General features: G+C 33.1%; 2 protein-coding genes across 2 annotated transcripts; both read left to right on the top strand.

The window, feature by feature from the left end:
* The first annotated feature begins 1,194 nt into the window (after positions 1 to 1,194).
* Positions 1,195 to 3,605, top strand: LOC115993711 (early light-induced protein, chloroplastic-like). Its single transcript, XM_031117667.1, has 3 exons — positions 1,195 to 1,456; positions 2,548 to 2,598; positions 3,106 to 3,605. The coding sequence occupies exons 1-3, from the start codon at positions 1,205 to 1,207 to the stop codon at positions 3,448 to 3,450; spliced, it is 648 nt and encodes a 215-aa protein (XP_030973527.1). The 5' UTR covers positions 1,195 to 1,204; the 3' UTR covers positions 3,451 to 3,605.
* A 3,484-nt stretch (positions 3,606 to 7,089) lies between these two features.
* Positions 7,090 to 12,596, top strand: LOC115995071 (ENHANCER OF AG-4 protein 2-like). The gene is made up of 3 exons (XM_031119489.1): positions 7,090 to 7,432; positions 7,694 to 7,770; positions 11,337 to 12,596. Exons 1-3 carry the CDS (start codon positions 7,316 to 7,318, stop codon positions 11,947 to 11,949), a joined length of 807 nt encoding a protein of 268 aa, XP_030975349.1. The 5' UTR covers positions 7,090 to 7,315; the 3' UTR covers positions 11,950 to 12,596.
* The last annotated feature ends 1,095 nt before the right edge of the window (positions 12,597 to 13,691 follow it).

The raw sequence follows: 13,691 nt of genomic DNA, 5'->3' as shown, positions 1-13,691 counted from the left end.
ACCATAAAAAAATTTATAAATCTAAAATTTAAAACAAAATATACAATCCAAAAAAAAAAAAAGGAATTAGATGTTGAAATTGTCACATACAGTGCTAACAGTAAAGCCACCTCCCTTAAGTTAAAGTTATGGCTCCGTCCCTAGATATTGTTTCCTCAAGAAACTGAAGAAGGGACCTGCAATCATATATCAAAACACTACAAGGGTGAGATGAATTAGTTAAGACATCGTGCTTTGTAAGGATTGTGACCATAACTTTTGTATCTTGTTCAACGATGAGTTTCCTGATATTTAGATTCTTTGCTAAATCCAAACCATCACAAAAGCTCTAAAGTTCAGCAATCATGGCAAGTCTTTTAAAATTAAAGAGTTAAAGATATGAGTGTCTCATCTTTTGATCTACCAAAAAATTGTAAAGGTTTCAATAGCTTATGTGGAGAAAAATGAAATTCATGCAAATTTTTGAGATGAAAATAATAATTTAACCTAAGATGTGTTAACTTAAGCATCCCATAACATTCAAACTACTACTCGTCATGCACAAAATGTATAATATATTTCCTAATAAAATTAAAAAATAATTGTAACATATCTAGTTATAATCAAAATTGGTTGGGAGAGTCAAATTCGAGCTTAATTAGGAATGACGATACTATGACAAAAGGAAATACACACTCATTAACATTTAGAACTATGGGTTAAGAAACCAAAAGAAAAAGGGAAAGGAAAACAGTAGAGTTTTTACGAACTTTTCCTATCAAACAAAAACGTTGCTATTGTCTAACCAAATCAATTGCGTATCAAACTTTGTTAGTGATCAAAGTATACAACCGTGGCACAATGTGAGAGGTGAGTCGAAGAACATAGAAATGTGGAATGGCATCGTCCCTTCAAAAATCAAACAGTGAAAACCTCGAACCATTTGGGCCGTAAACTCACTGGTACAAAGTTCTGATGAGCCCAAAGTGCCACGTCCATTACGTACCGACACCGCCATGTGTGGACAAATGAGCCCATGTCAACCGATGACCTTTCGAGAACACAGGATGCCTATTGACTATTGTAACAAAAAACAAACTTGATGGGCTGTAAACAGTACTAGACACTGCCATAATAAGCGAGACGTGGATCCTAAATATCCACTGCTCTACTTGCTTCTCCTCAAAAACTCTCTATATATATATCACTCCGAGACCAAACATAAATGCCACAACCACTTCATTATCTACTACCTAGTACCTTCTTGATCACTCATAGCCTATTAGTGAGTTCCATATACAAAAGCTCTTTGGTAATAATGGCAGCCTCATCTGCAATGCAATCCATCTTGGCAAGCCCTTTGACCCGTGTAGTTTCAAACAGGTCTACTAGGGTGAACCAGTTTCTAATTATTCCCACTAATTATGTGTCACCTGTGCCAAGAAATGCTAGCATGCGAGTGCGTTGCAATGCAAAGGTAATGAAATGCTATCTCATCGTGGGAAAAAAAAATCCTACCTCCTTCTTCGGGGTTTCGTGCTTTTCTTCCTCCTCCTCTTCTTCTTCTACTTTCTTTCTTTCTGGTTTCGGTCTACTACCTGTCTACCTCTTCTCTTTTATTTGTGTGTCCCTTAGCTGTCCTTCACTTTTGTTTAGAGTCTTTAGGCTTTAGATATTTTCTTTGTTTTGTGGTGTTTGTCAGCCCCACGTAATACTCATTCTTCCAGCCTCTTTTGTTTTGTCCACTTGAATTTCATTTAAAAAAAATTTTCTTTGTTTTGTTTTTGTGAACCTCACGTGATTCATAATAAAAACGAAACTTTCGGTCTTTTAATTCCAGTCACTAAAATTAGAAAAAGCATAGGAATATAAAATCTTTTACAACTTTTTTCACAATTATAACGTGATAGAGTATAATTGAAAAAGAAAAAAAAAATGATGAGTCTAGTTAATCACTTACAATTTATTACACATTTAAATTGTGATAAAAAAGTTATGAAATAATTATGGTCCTAAAACTATTCTTAAAATTAACATCTAGGCTTTTTCTTTTCTTTTCTTTTTTTCATATTATTATCCTCATTGTATTATATATAATTGAACTAATAGTTGTTGTTGATATTATTATTATTATTATTATTATTATTGAACTGATATCTGAGATTAAAGATAACCTATTAGTTGAAATATTTACTTATAACTTTAAAACCTTTAATAATTTATTATATGGATTTTTTTATCAATAATAAATATATGCATATATATTTATTTATAAAATAGTGATAAGTCCGAATCAATAGGCAATAGTACGTCAAAATAGGTTGGTCCCGAAATATTCCATTCTAATGAACAGACTGAAATGGGATCCGAAACAGGACCCGAAACGCTATTCATAACATTGACGAAATCTATGCATCATAATATTTTTATTCTTATTTTTGTGGAAAATTCAAAGTCTGATAGAAATAATTTAACATTTATATTATTATGATATGCTAATTGATTTATAAGAAAGTTCATAATCGTACAATTCTTTGTCTCTGCCCTTTGCATCTTTGCCCTTTGCAGAAAGAGCAACCAGAGTCTGTGACAACTTCAACACCTCGATCAACACCCAAGGTAACTACCCTTAACTCAAGAGATACTTCATCTTTTTTTTCTTTTTCTTTTTTTTTTTCTCCGCTCATTAACCCTAGATATACAATAACATTATTTCTTGAAGATCCATTTTTTTACAAATTAGTTTAAGCACACAAAATTATTCATTAATTTTTTTTTTTCACAACTTGCTGAGCAAATTATAATTAGAGTGAAAATTTATTATTGATCCAAATTAAATTATGCACAACTTAAAATATGTCACCTAGATTTTGTGAAAATTTCTGTTTTTAAGTTTATTCATTTTTTACTTTTTGAGTAATACTAAAAACACAACTATAACCAGTAATATTGCTTGTTCATATGGAAGTAATATAATTCTTACCTGGTTCTACTAAATGATCCTACTTTTATTAAGATCCAAACAAAGTAAGTCATGTTAACCTTTATGGAAAATGTTGTTAATGGTTATGTGAATAACATTAGTTAAGGAGTATTTTTTGACGGGTGCTTCACCATGATTGACAGGTCAGCACAAACTTCTTAGACTTGTTTGCATTCAGTGGGCCTGCACCAGAGAGGATCAACGGCAGGCTAGCAATGATAGGCTTTGTTGCTGCAATGGTAGTGGAGTTATCCAGTGGTGAGGATGTGTTTGCCCAGATATCAAATGGTGGAATCCCATGGTTCTTAGGAACTAGCATTGTGCTATCTCTTGCATCTTTGATTCCTTTGTTTAAGGGAATCAGTGTGGAGTCCAAGTCGGAGGGGGTGATGACCTCAGATGCTGAGATGTGGAATGGGAGGTTTGCCATGTTGGGTTTGGTTGCTCTAGCCCTCACCGAGTATGTCAAGGGTGGAACCCTTATTTAGGTCTATGATGTACTAACTTAGGCCAATTTGTGTAAAAGAATATTTAATTTCCATGTAATTTGGAAAGCAAATTATGTAATCTATTTTTCAGTAAATTAGATTTCAATTTTATAAAGGAATAAAAACTTATATGCAAATGAGTTTATCAAAACTAATGGTCCTCTCTAAAGATGTTTGTTTACTCTCATCGTTGCCATAACACTTAGAAAGATTGGAAAATTACAAGCTCTAAGGTTCACATTAATATTTCAATTCAGGGACGGACCTACAGTAGGGGGCCATTGCCCCCCCCCCCCAAGAAAAAAAAAAAAAAAAAAAAAAAAAAAAAAAAAAAAAAGCTAATATACTAAATTTTCGTCCTAATAGCCCCTCCCCCCCCCCCAAATTAAAAAAAAAAAATGGCATGAATAAATCTGAAAAAATCACCGGCAAAATTCTCATAAAAAAAATAAACAAATAACCGACAAAATAAAAAATAAATATGGAATGAAATCTGAAAACCTAAATTACATTCTCAAATTTTTACCCTAACCTCACTCTTCCTCCACTCAACAGTCTCAACCTCATCAAGTATCAACGCCTCCTCCAGGCTCCATCACTGCTGCTGAGTGCTGCTGCTGTTCTTTTCCTCAGATCAGATCCGGACTGTTGGTCTATTGCTGCTGCTGCTCCTCATCAGATGCTTGATCACAGTCACACACGGTAAATCTAAGAAATTTCTCTCCTCTCTCAAGTTTAGATTTTTGTTTTTTTGTCTTGCCGGGTTAGCCCTCTGCCCTCTACGTTTTTTGATGAACTGTGTTGACTGTATTTCAGTATTGGTGAATTGTGGTTTACTGGCTTTTATTGGACTGGTGTGTTTACTGTGTTGTGTCTTGTCATCATGTCTGTGTGGACCGTAGACTTAGTTGGTGACTTGGTGTTTGTGGGTTTGGATTAAGACTTGAGTATTGACTAGTGTGTAAGTGTAATTGTTTATTTGTTTGTTGCTTTTTGCTTTTTTGATTGTGTGGACGTAGGATCAATTTCAAACTTTGTTTGTAACTTTTATTTTTGGTTTTAACTATAAAGAAATAAAATGGGACCAAGATACAGTGGAATGTGAGTATGCGATAGTGAATATCTTATTTGTGAGACTAGTATTTGGTAGTATTTTTTTTTGTCACTTGTGAGTCTGTGAAGATTATTTTTTGGTAAGTCATAAGTGACTTTTTTATGAGACCATCACCAATTGATCAAGTCTTTGGTCAATTGTTTTGGTTTTATCAAAAATTATCTCTGAGAAGGAGATTGCTGCAAAATTTGGTATAGAATCAATTATAGACGACTTTCGAGACTTAAAAGAGCGTCGAGTTTCATTTTGATAAATGTGTTGAAATATTTAAAAAACACTTATTTTGTATATTATACTTTGTTGACATTTTTATAATATCAAATGTTTAAGAAACAATTATTTTATATGTAGTATTTTGTTGAATATGAAATAGGTGTTAGTTTTTTATTTTCATACAAAAAAAAATAGTGTTTTAAGCTTTGGCCCCCCCAGGTTCAAATCCTAGTTCCGTCCCTGATTTTAATTTATATTCCTCATGGCTTGTAGAGTGGATCTGCAATAGAACAAAGTAAATAAAATGTGTGTTTTATTAGATGATAACTAGTTAATTACAATCCTTTCATAGTAGATATTTTATATTTATAACTACCTCGAAGAACATGAAATATGTTGATTTTTAGTAGTGCAAGTACAACCCACGTAATGCAATAGGACTTAATATTTGCAAACTTGCATGCATAATGCAAATTACCATTTCAAGCTAATTCTCGATGGAAATTTTTTTGTGAAAATCGTTTTTCGTATTTTTTTTTTTTATATATTTATAAGTAGCATAAAAATAATAATTCAAAAGAAAATTATCTTTGATCAATGAAAAATCTTATTAAAAATATGATTTATTTTTTAGAGATTGTTTTCAACTAAATTTTGTTGGAAAACAACTTTATTTCACACCAATACTAAATAAGGAAAGTTAAAAAACAATATGGAAACTATTAAAAATAACTCTATCTCATTTTAAGGCCACTACCAAATATAAAAAAAATGAGGGAAAATTATTGAATACTCTCGGAGTACCATAAATGCGTACTCCCCCCTCTCACATGAATTGTGGGTCTCACCATAAATTTAATTAGTGGGACTCACAATTATGTGAGAGGGAGAGTACGCATTTATGGTACTTTGAGAGTGCCCAATAATTATCCCAAAATGAGATAATTTTTCAAAAAAAAAAAAAACTCACTTTTTAGATAACATTAATGTCAAAACAAACATAGCATAATTTCATTTTAATTTTGGTTAGAAAAAAATTTATCAAACTTGTTATTGTCACATGACTTCATTTGAGTAATAATTATTCAAAATTCAAAAATAAATATTTACTACTCTCATGACTAATTGATATTAGATATATGTCAAAGCTATGGCTACGTTAGATCACTTATGTAATTACTCACTCAAATTTGAGTGTTATCTATCTATCTAGGTGGTTCAACGTTTGTGTATTACAAATTTACATAGTAGTCAATTCTAAGTCTATTATAGTCAAAATGGCCAAAATATTTGTTTCATGCAATAAATTCAAACAGCTAATGCTTTTGTTAAATCTCGACTAAAATTTCAATTTATTTTGACCGAGACCCACTCTCAAACCTCTTTTTTTATTTTTTTTATTTTTTATACCTTTATTAGTTTCTATTTCTATCTTCTATTCTCTTATCTCTTTTTCTCTCATGTAAAATGAATTTTATTTTATTCACGTACAAATTAATCGAAAATAAAAATACTTTGAATTCAAAGAATGGCTGGTGCATGAAAAGTTGGACCCGTATTGGTTAGGGGAGCCCTAGCTGCTGAGCTTCAAAGGCTCTTAGCCCACAGCCCGACCATACCCTTTGGGCCGAGTGAATGAGTCTTCACTTGTAATGGCTATAGACCCAAAACAATGCTAATTTGGGCTCTTGTATGCAGTACAAAGTACTAACAGAGCTCAGGGCTAGTTTACCACTGCAAAGTACCAAGTACTAGCTAGCTAACAGAGCTCAATGTTAATAATCTACAGAAGGAAGATTTCTTCTGATTCTCACAAAAATTCTAGCTGGAACAGCAAGAAAGTGGTGCTAACTCATATATGGAATTTGGAAACAACAGATCACTACAACAAAAATACAATCCTAATGCATTGCATTGCATAGTATTACAGACACTGTCTTATTGTATCTAAACAATCCATACATATGGGTTTTACAGAATCTCAAACTTCATATATCTATATAAAATTCACGAGGATTCTATTTATATTGATGATATAGAGAAATTAATTGTAATTAACATGCAACATTAACCCTTTTTTTTTTTTTAATGTCCAAGTCAATTACCTTGTACTCACATTGTTAATTCCCTAGAGAATTTCTACCTTCTTATAGTTTTAGAAAACATTTCTTGAAATTCTTCATTTATTAATGCATGTGTGCTAATTTAATTTCAAATATTTTTTTTAAAAAAAAAAATTATTTTTTATCATCAGACAAGGCACTAGTCAGTTTCTAATGTTCGCGGAATAAACTGAGTCGCGGACAGAAACACCCTTTGCCTATGTTTATTTTCTTGCTCCGAGAGAGACCCTCGTATAATAAAAAAAATATCAAAGTCTAAAAAAAGCCAGAGGAAAATCTAAAAATTACGACTACATCCCCTATCTCTTGCTCTCTCTTCTGCCATTATTCCTCCGATGAGCCGGTGCCACTTATCGCCGGCAAGGGCGACTTGATAGGGTTTTTGGCCGGATCGTGAGAATTTAGGGTTCGCAGAATGGCTCCGGCGCGTAGACGCGGAGCGAGCAACAAGGCGAAGGCGAAGAAGAGGAAGTTGAGTGTGGGCGATCTTGTCCTTGCTAAGGTCAAGGGCTTCCCCGCTTGGCCTGCCAAGGTTTACCTCTTCTCTCTTTACTACTATTGCTACTGCTAGTTTTTATTTATTTATTAATTAGTATATGTGTTTCATTGTTTTTGGGGGACTAGGTTGTTGTAGTATCTGACTATGGTAGTTGTTCCTTTTTCTTTACCCCAATAATAATAATAATACTCCACTTATTGGTAATTTTAAAAAAAAATTAGGTTTTTGAGGCTCTTATATGATTTTATTGGCGCATCTCTTTGTCAGTAGCTTTTGTTGATTATGTGTTTACAGATTAGCAAACCTGAAGAATTTAAGCATCAGCCTGATCCCAAGAAATACTTCGTCGAATTCTTTGCTACAAAATATACGTAAGTTTTTCTTACACATTGTGATGTAATTTCATTAGCCTTTTTTTTTTTTTTTTTTTTTTTTTTTTTTTTTTTAATGTATGGTTCTTGAAATATTATCTCGGAAAGGCTAAATATTTGTTGTCGTGAACTTGAAAACACTATCAAAGGCTAAAATATTAAAAAACATGTTGACTATTGATTGTTCTAAGGAGACTGACGGATGGGGGCAAGCTATTTTTTCTCTTGATAAGTAATAAGATTTATTGATATCAAAAAATGGACGCTCTAGTACACAAGAAGTGCACAGGGGTCAAATAATCAAGTTAAAAAATTACATAAATTAAGAAAAGGAGAGAATGATTGGTTTTGCAAAGCTGACAACCAATCAAACATAACTTGAGGTCTGATATAGATCTCTTATTATCTGTCGGTTGGCAAGCTATAGTTTGCCTTGGTGATTGTAGTATAGACTTTAGCATGCATATGTTTATCATTTAATTTTTTGGCCTGATAATTCTTCTGATTGAGTTGAGGGACTTATAATTTTTGGAGATACTTTGTAACGACCCTAGGAAGAGCACTAGCGACATCTGCCTTATTATTCTTGTAATGACTTATGAACCCAATATTCATCTAGTAAACACCTTATGTGGGAGGGACTTAGCACATGCCCGCACAATACACTCCAACAATATCCAATCAATCAAATACACACAATTTGAGGTATCACATACTTGTTAACCAAAAGTAATGTTAGATTGAAGTTTTCCAAATTGGTATTATGTGCGCTACCCATTTGACCTCATGTATTTACATTGAGGTATTGCTGGTCCCTTATCGAGCATTCACATCTCCCATATCCTATAGCTCTGGTTCGCTTGGTTTTCATAGTGGAGAGAAAAAAGTATTGATGGGGAAAATATGTGGAAGCTAATTATGAATCATGATGTGAAGTTTTATGTAGAAATAACTTGGTTGTTTCAGAATTGTGGGGTAGTTTTATGGGTATTCTTTTAAAGTAAGAATTTATAGTTCTTATACAGTTCATTGTTGGAATCATGGTAAATTAACTTCAGCCTATCCCTAACTCCATAAATTTTATGGTGAGCAATGCTGTACCTGCAAAAGTAGCTTACTAAGAGTTTGCTCAAGGCTCTAGGTTGGGCACTTGATTAGCAGGAGCTAATGCTAATTTATTTGTTCCCAAATGTGGATTGAACAAGATCTTTTCAATAAACTTGCTGCTGAAAAGTGACATTAGATAAGAAGCCCATACATCACAATGTATGGAAAGGACATATGCAGCATGCACCGCATTGCCAATTCATAGGTAGGGTTGGGTGTCACACTTCTTGCCAGGAGAACTACCATGCCATTAAGGGCTAGTAAATAAGGGCTGCAGCTTTTTAAAAATATTTAAAGCTGAACTACTTTGAGAAGTAGCTCTTAATTTGCTTCTCAAAATCCCTAAAAAGCATTAATTGCCTCACAAAATTGGCGAAGAGCATACAAAAACCCTTGGCTGAGATCAAGTTTGCTTCTCATTTTTAAAAGCCAAAGCACCCCTGGAAAAGCTTAAGAAACTAGGTCTTAGTATGGAAATTTTGTAAGATTAATTTGTGTGGGCATTTTCATTAGGGGAGATCGAATTTTAATTTGATTATCATCTTTGAGGATTTTATAATTGAAGGAAATATTTGGAGGTTACTTGGGAGATACTTTGACGTACTAAACTTATTATGATAATGTGAGTTGACTTTATAAATTGTGTAGGTTTGTATGTAATAGTTGGTTTTATTTTAGTGTTGATTTTTAAGTTTTTATATATTGCAACACACACATTCACACATATATTACCTCTTTATCAATCTTTTTTATTTTCAAATAATTGTTTTTATTGTTCTTGCATTAAACCTTTACCTAAAAAAAATTGTTTTTATTATTGACCTGTGCTAATTACTGTGTGAATTTTGGTTAAAGCTGCCCCTTTCATTGGCTTAGAATGAAATGAGAGTAGTAGAAAAGAGATAAATAATGCTTTTGAATTGAGTGGAGGTTTATGATATATACTATTATATAAAGTGTGTGTTTGGATCTTGATTATAGGCCAACTTATTGCATTTTTCCCCCTACTATTTATGGGTCTCACGTGAGTCCCTTACTAATTTTATTTAGTTTTTACCTTTTATCTACAGTATTTTCAATAAAAAGCTAAATAAGTTGTTTCTAAATGGACACAAAGTGAGGCCTTTAGTTGGTGTCACATTTTGAACTCTATGACTTGTCAATACATATATGCGTATTAGTTATTGGTCAACTTATCTCATTCATTACTAGGCACAAAGCACTTGTTTGAAAGCCTTAACAGGCCATGATGTACTCTTAATAGGCCATGACATACTCTTCCTCTAACTCATCAAACCAGTTTAAATATAAAACCAATAATTCCATACGCATTAGAAGCACCAAAATTCACAGCATCAAAGTATCATTTGTTCATTGTTTACATATTATTGGTATGCATCCTTATTGATGGTTTTTTTTTTTTTCACTGTAATAATTTCAGTTTTCTTCACCATATATTGTATTACTTAATTTATGATATTTTTAAGAAATATTTGATTAAGTTGTTTTTGTTCATCATATAGTAGCTGGATGTGTTTGATTGAATTTAGTGAGGCTGCTTTAGTGTAATATATATTCTTAATCCTTTAAACACTGTTTTTTTTTTTCAATGGCAACCCCGAGGGGTAGCACAATTGGTTGCAGACCACGCCCCAGAATGTTCTCATTTCTAAAAATATTGTACTGTTCTAATACATTTAATATGCGTTTGGATTGCGTCTACAGTTAGCGTCTTGCGTCTGGCTTTTTTTTTTTTTTTTGGGAGAAGTCAGTTTTCACATGTTACTGCACTGTTCAGTGGGTTCCGTGCACTGTTCACGGGACCGACAAATCTCTTTTTTCAACAAAACTTTCATTAAAAATGGATCCCACGACACTATTCACACATTTAAAAATTATTTTGCTATAGTGTTTTCAGTTTTCAGCAAAATAAGCGGTATCCAGATGGACCCTTAGTGTTTGGGTAAGCAATATTTGTCTGATGTAGAGCCTCGCTATCATTTGCGTGTCTGCTGCCAGCTGAGATGACCAGCCCTGTGCAGAAACCCATTTGCATTATCTGTACACTCCAACATGTGATGTTTACTGTTTATTGACATTATCCTATCTGAGATCCACACATATTTTAAAGAAAACCCATTAAGTTTTCTTTCTCTTTGGTTTGTGTACGTGGTTATAATTTTAACTGAAAAATTTGTCCATTTTAGGTGTATAGCAATCTAAAAGATAGGTTGAAACATTCTAGGTCAATTTGTAGGTTAAGTTAATTTGGTAAGAAATCTATGATATACTTTGGTTGTATGAAAACTGGTTGAAATTCTGTGTTATCTCTCTTGTGCGATGGTTCTCCCATCCATTTCTGTTTGCATTGTGTTTCTTATTGTCTCATTGATTAAGTTGACAACCTCAGGAATTTAGCTTCTTACTTTTACCTTTGGTTACTTCTCCTCCATTCACAGAGGTTTTGTTGCCCCTGCGGATGTTCAGGCATTCACTAATGAGCTAAAGAGTAAATTGTCTGCCCGATGTCAGGGTAAAACAGTTAGGTTCTTTTCTCAAGCTGTGAATGAAATCTGTGTGGCATTTGATGAGCTACAAAATAAGAAATCAAGTGGTTTCAGAGATGGTGCCAATAAATCTGATGTTGGGCATGAGGCTCTATCTGTTAATGAGGTAGAGGTTGACTTAAAGGTTGAGACAAGTAAGGCGACATACAGTGGAGAAGCTTTGAACGAGTCTTTAAGTGATTCTGGCTCTAAGTTGGGGTGCTGCTCACAGAGACGAGGTGGAACTGACATTCAAGATGTAAAGCCTTCTATATCCTGTAGTGCAAATGATAGTTTGTCTCCAGGTATTTCCCCTGAGAAAAACAATAGTAAAAGCGGTGGAAACTGTAAGGAACATGTATTAATGACATCCAGTCCAGATAATTCCTCCTTTCCAAAGGAAGAAGCAAGTGATGATGAATTTGTAGAAGATGCTGCTTGCACTAAGCAACATGGTAAGGAACAGAAAGTATTAACAACTGGTAAAAAGTTGAAGAAGATGTACTGTGTCAAAGAAAAGACGTGAAGGTGCTATTGAAGTACACAAAACTGGTACCTCTGCTGTAATATCATTAAAGGATGGAAGTGATGGTTGTTCTGTTGATCGCCCTGAATCTGTTGAGCGATTGAAAGAAGGAATTAAGGGCAAGATTGCATCAAGCAGCGAGCATGAATTTTCTCTGAGCCCTCTTAAAGCAGATTCTGATATCAATGCTGGGAAAAAATAGAAATATCTGCTAAAAGCTAAAAAACATGTCATTGTTGCTGATAATATGCTGGACTCTGGTGTTGTTTCTGATAAACAGATCAAGGGAAAACTTTCTGGCAAGTAAAAGAGGACCCAAGATAGACAAGGAAAAGGAACTAGCGATGTGCTATCTCTTGCATCTCTGATTCCTTTGTTTAAGGGAATCAGTGTGGAGTCTAAGTTGGAGGGGTTGATGACCTCAAATGCTGAGCTGTGGAATGGGAGGTTTGCTATGTTGGGTTTGGTTGCTCTAGCCTTCACCGAGTATGTCAAGGGTGGAACCCTTATTTAGGTCTCTGATGTACTGACTCAGGCCAACTTGTGTAAATGAATATATAGTTTCTATGTAATTTGGAAAGCAAATCATGTAATCCATTCTTCAGAAAAATTAAATTTCAAGTTTATAAAGGAATAAAAACTTATGTGCAAATGAGTCTATCAAAATTAGTGGTCCTCTCTAAGGTTCACATTAATATTTTAATTTCTATTCCTCATGGCTTGTAGAATGGATCTTCAACAGAACAAAGTGAATAAAATGTGTGTTTTTTAGATGATAATTAGTTAATTACAAGCCTTTCATGGTAGATATTTTATATTTATAACTACCTCGAAGCGAAGCTATGACCTCATAACATGAAATATGTTGGTTTTTAGTAGTGCAAGTACAACCCACGCAATACAATAGGACTTACATAACAGTTGCAAACTTGCATACATGATACAAATTACAATTTCAAGCTAATTCTCGAAGGATTTTTTTTTTTTTTTTTTTTTTTTTGTGAAAATAGTTTTTCATTTTTTTTTTTTATATTTAGTAATTAGTAGCATAAAAATAATAAGTTAAAAGAAAATTATCTTTGGTCAATGAAAAATCTTAATAAAAATATGATTTATTTTTTAGAGACTGTTTTCAACTAAAATTTTTTGGAAAACAATTTTATCTCACACCAATCAATTAATATATATATATATATATATATATATATATATATATATAAGGAGAGACCACATGTAGGAAAACATGAGGTTCTGTCAAGTAGCGCATTCTATGCAAAGAGAATTGAAATATTCTCAAGTGCCACATCAAAGATAAGAACAAATTAAATATTGAATTTTTTTTTTCATTTGGTTCAATATTTCAAGACTTTTCTAATTAAAAAATAAACATTCTTCGTATCCTTTGGTTCAATGTTTCAAGACTTTTCATCTCTCATACATACACACATAACTCTTTGCATTTTAATTCATCATTTTCATCTCTTGCATTTCTACCCCTTTATATATACCCACCCATAGCCTTTTATGTCATCCCATATCAAATACACACTGAACAAAAATGATGTCATTTACCTTCAATCTTTTGATGACACCTACCAAGTTCTAACATTGTTGTTTCATCTTAACCCATATGAGTTGGTTACAACCAAGGAAGGGGGCTTGCATTTTATATTGAGTGACAATAACAATTACGATTTTGATGTTAAGCTCGAACGTTATAGATTTATGAGTTTTGTAAATAA

This window comes from Quercus lobata, chromosome 6, assembly GCF_001633185.2.
Source record: "Quercus lobata isolate SW786 chromosome 6, ValleyOak3.0 Primary Assembly, whole genome shotgun sequence".
Classification (NCBI taxonomy): Eukaryota; Viridiplantae; Streptophyta; class Magnoliopsida; order Fagales; family Fagaceae; genus Quercus; species Quercus lobata.
The sequence above is the reverse complement of the archived record's forward strand: the minus strand, read 5'-3'. Positions and strand labels throughout refer to the sequence as shown.

What these genes read in the sequence shown, in the direction of transcription:
- LOC115993711 (XM_031117667.1), top strand. Translation starts at nt 1,205, where the DNA reads ATGCCACAACCACTTCATTATCTACTACCTAGTACCTTCTTGATCACT. An exon ending in GAGTGCGTTGCAATGCAAAG is followed by an intron (nt 1,457 to 2,547) that starts GTAATGAAATGC and finishes TGCCCTTTGCAG; the next exon opens with AAAGAGCAACCAGAGTCTGT. An exon ending in CACCTCGATCAACACCCAAG is followed by an intron (nt 2,599 to 3,105) that starts GTAACTACCCTT and finishes CATGATTGACAG; the next exon opens with GTCAGCACAAACTTCTTAGA.
- LOC115995071 (XM_031119489.1), top strand. Translation starts at nt 7,316, where the DNA reads ATGGCTCCGGCGCGTAGACGCGGAGCGAGCAACAAGGCGAAGGCGAAG. An exon ending in TCCCCGCTTGGCCTGCCAAG is followed by an intron (nt 7,433 to 7,693) that starts GTTTACCTCTTC and finishes ATGTGTTTACAG; the next exon opens with ATTAGCAAACCTGAAGAATT. An exon ending in TTCTTTGCTACAAAATATAC is followed by an intron (nt 7,771 to 11,336) that starts GTAAGTTTTTCT and finishes CTCCATTCACAG; the next exon opens with AGGTTTTGTTGCCCCTGCGG.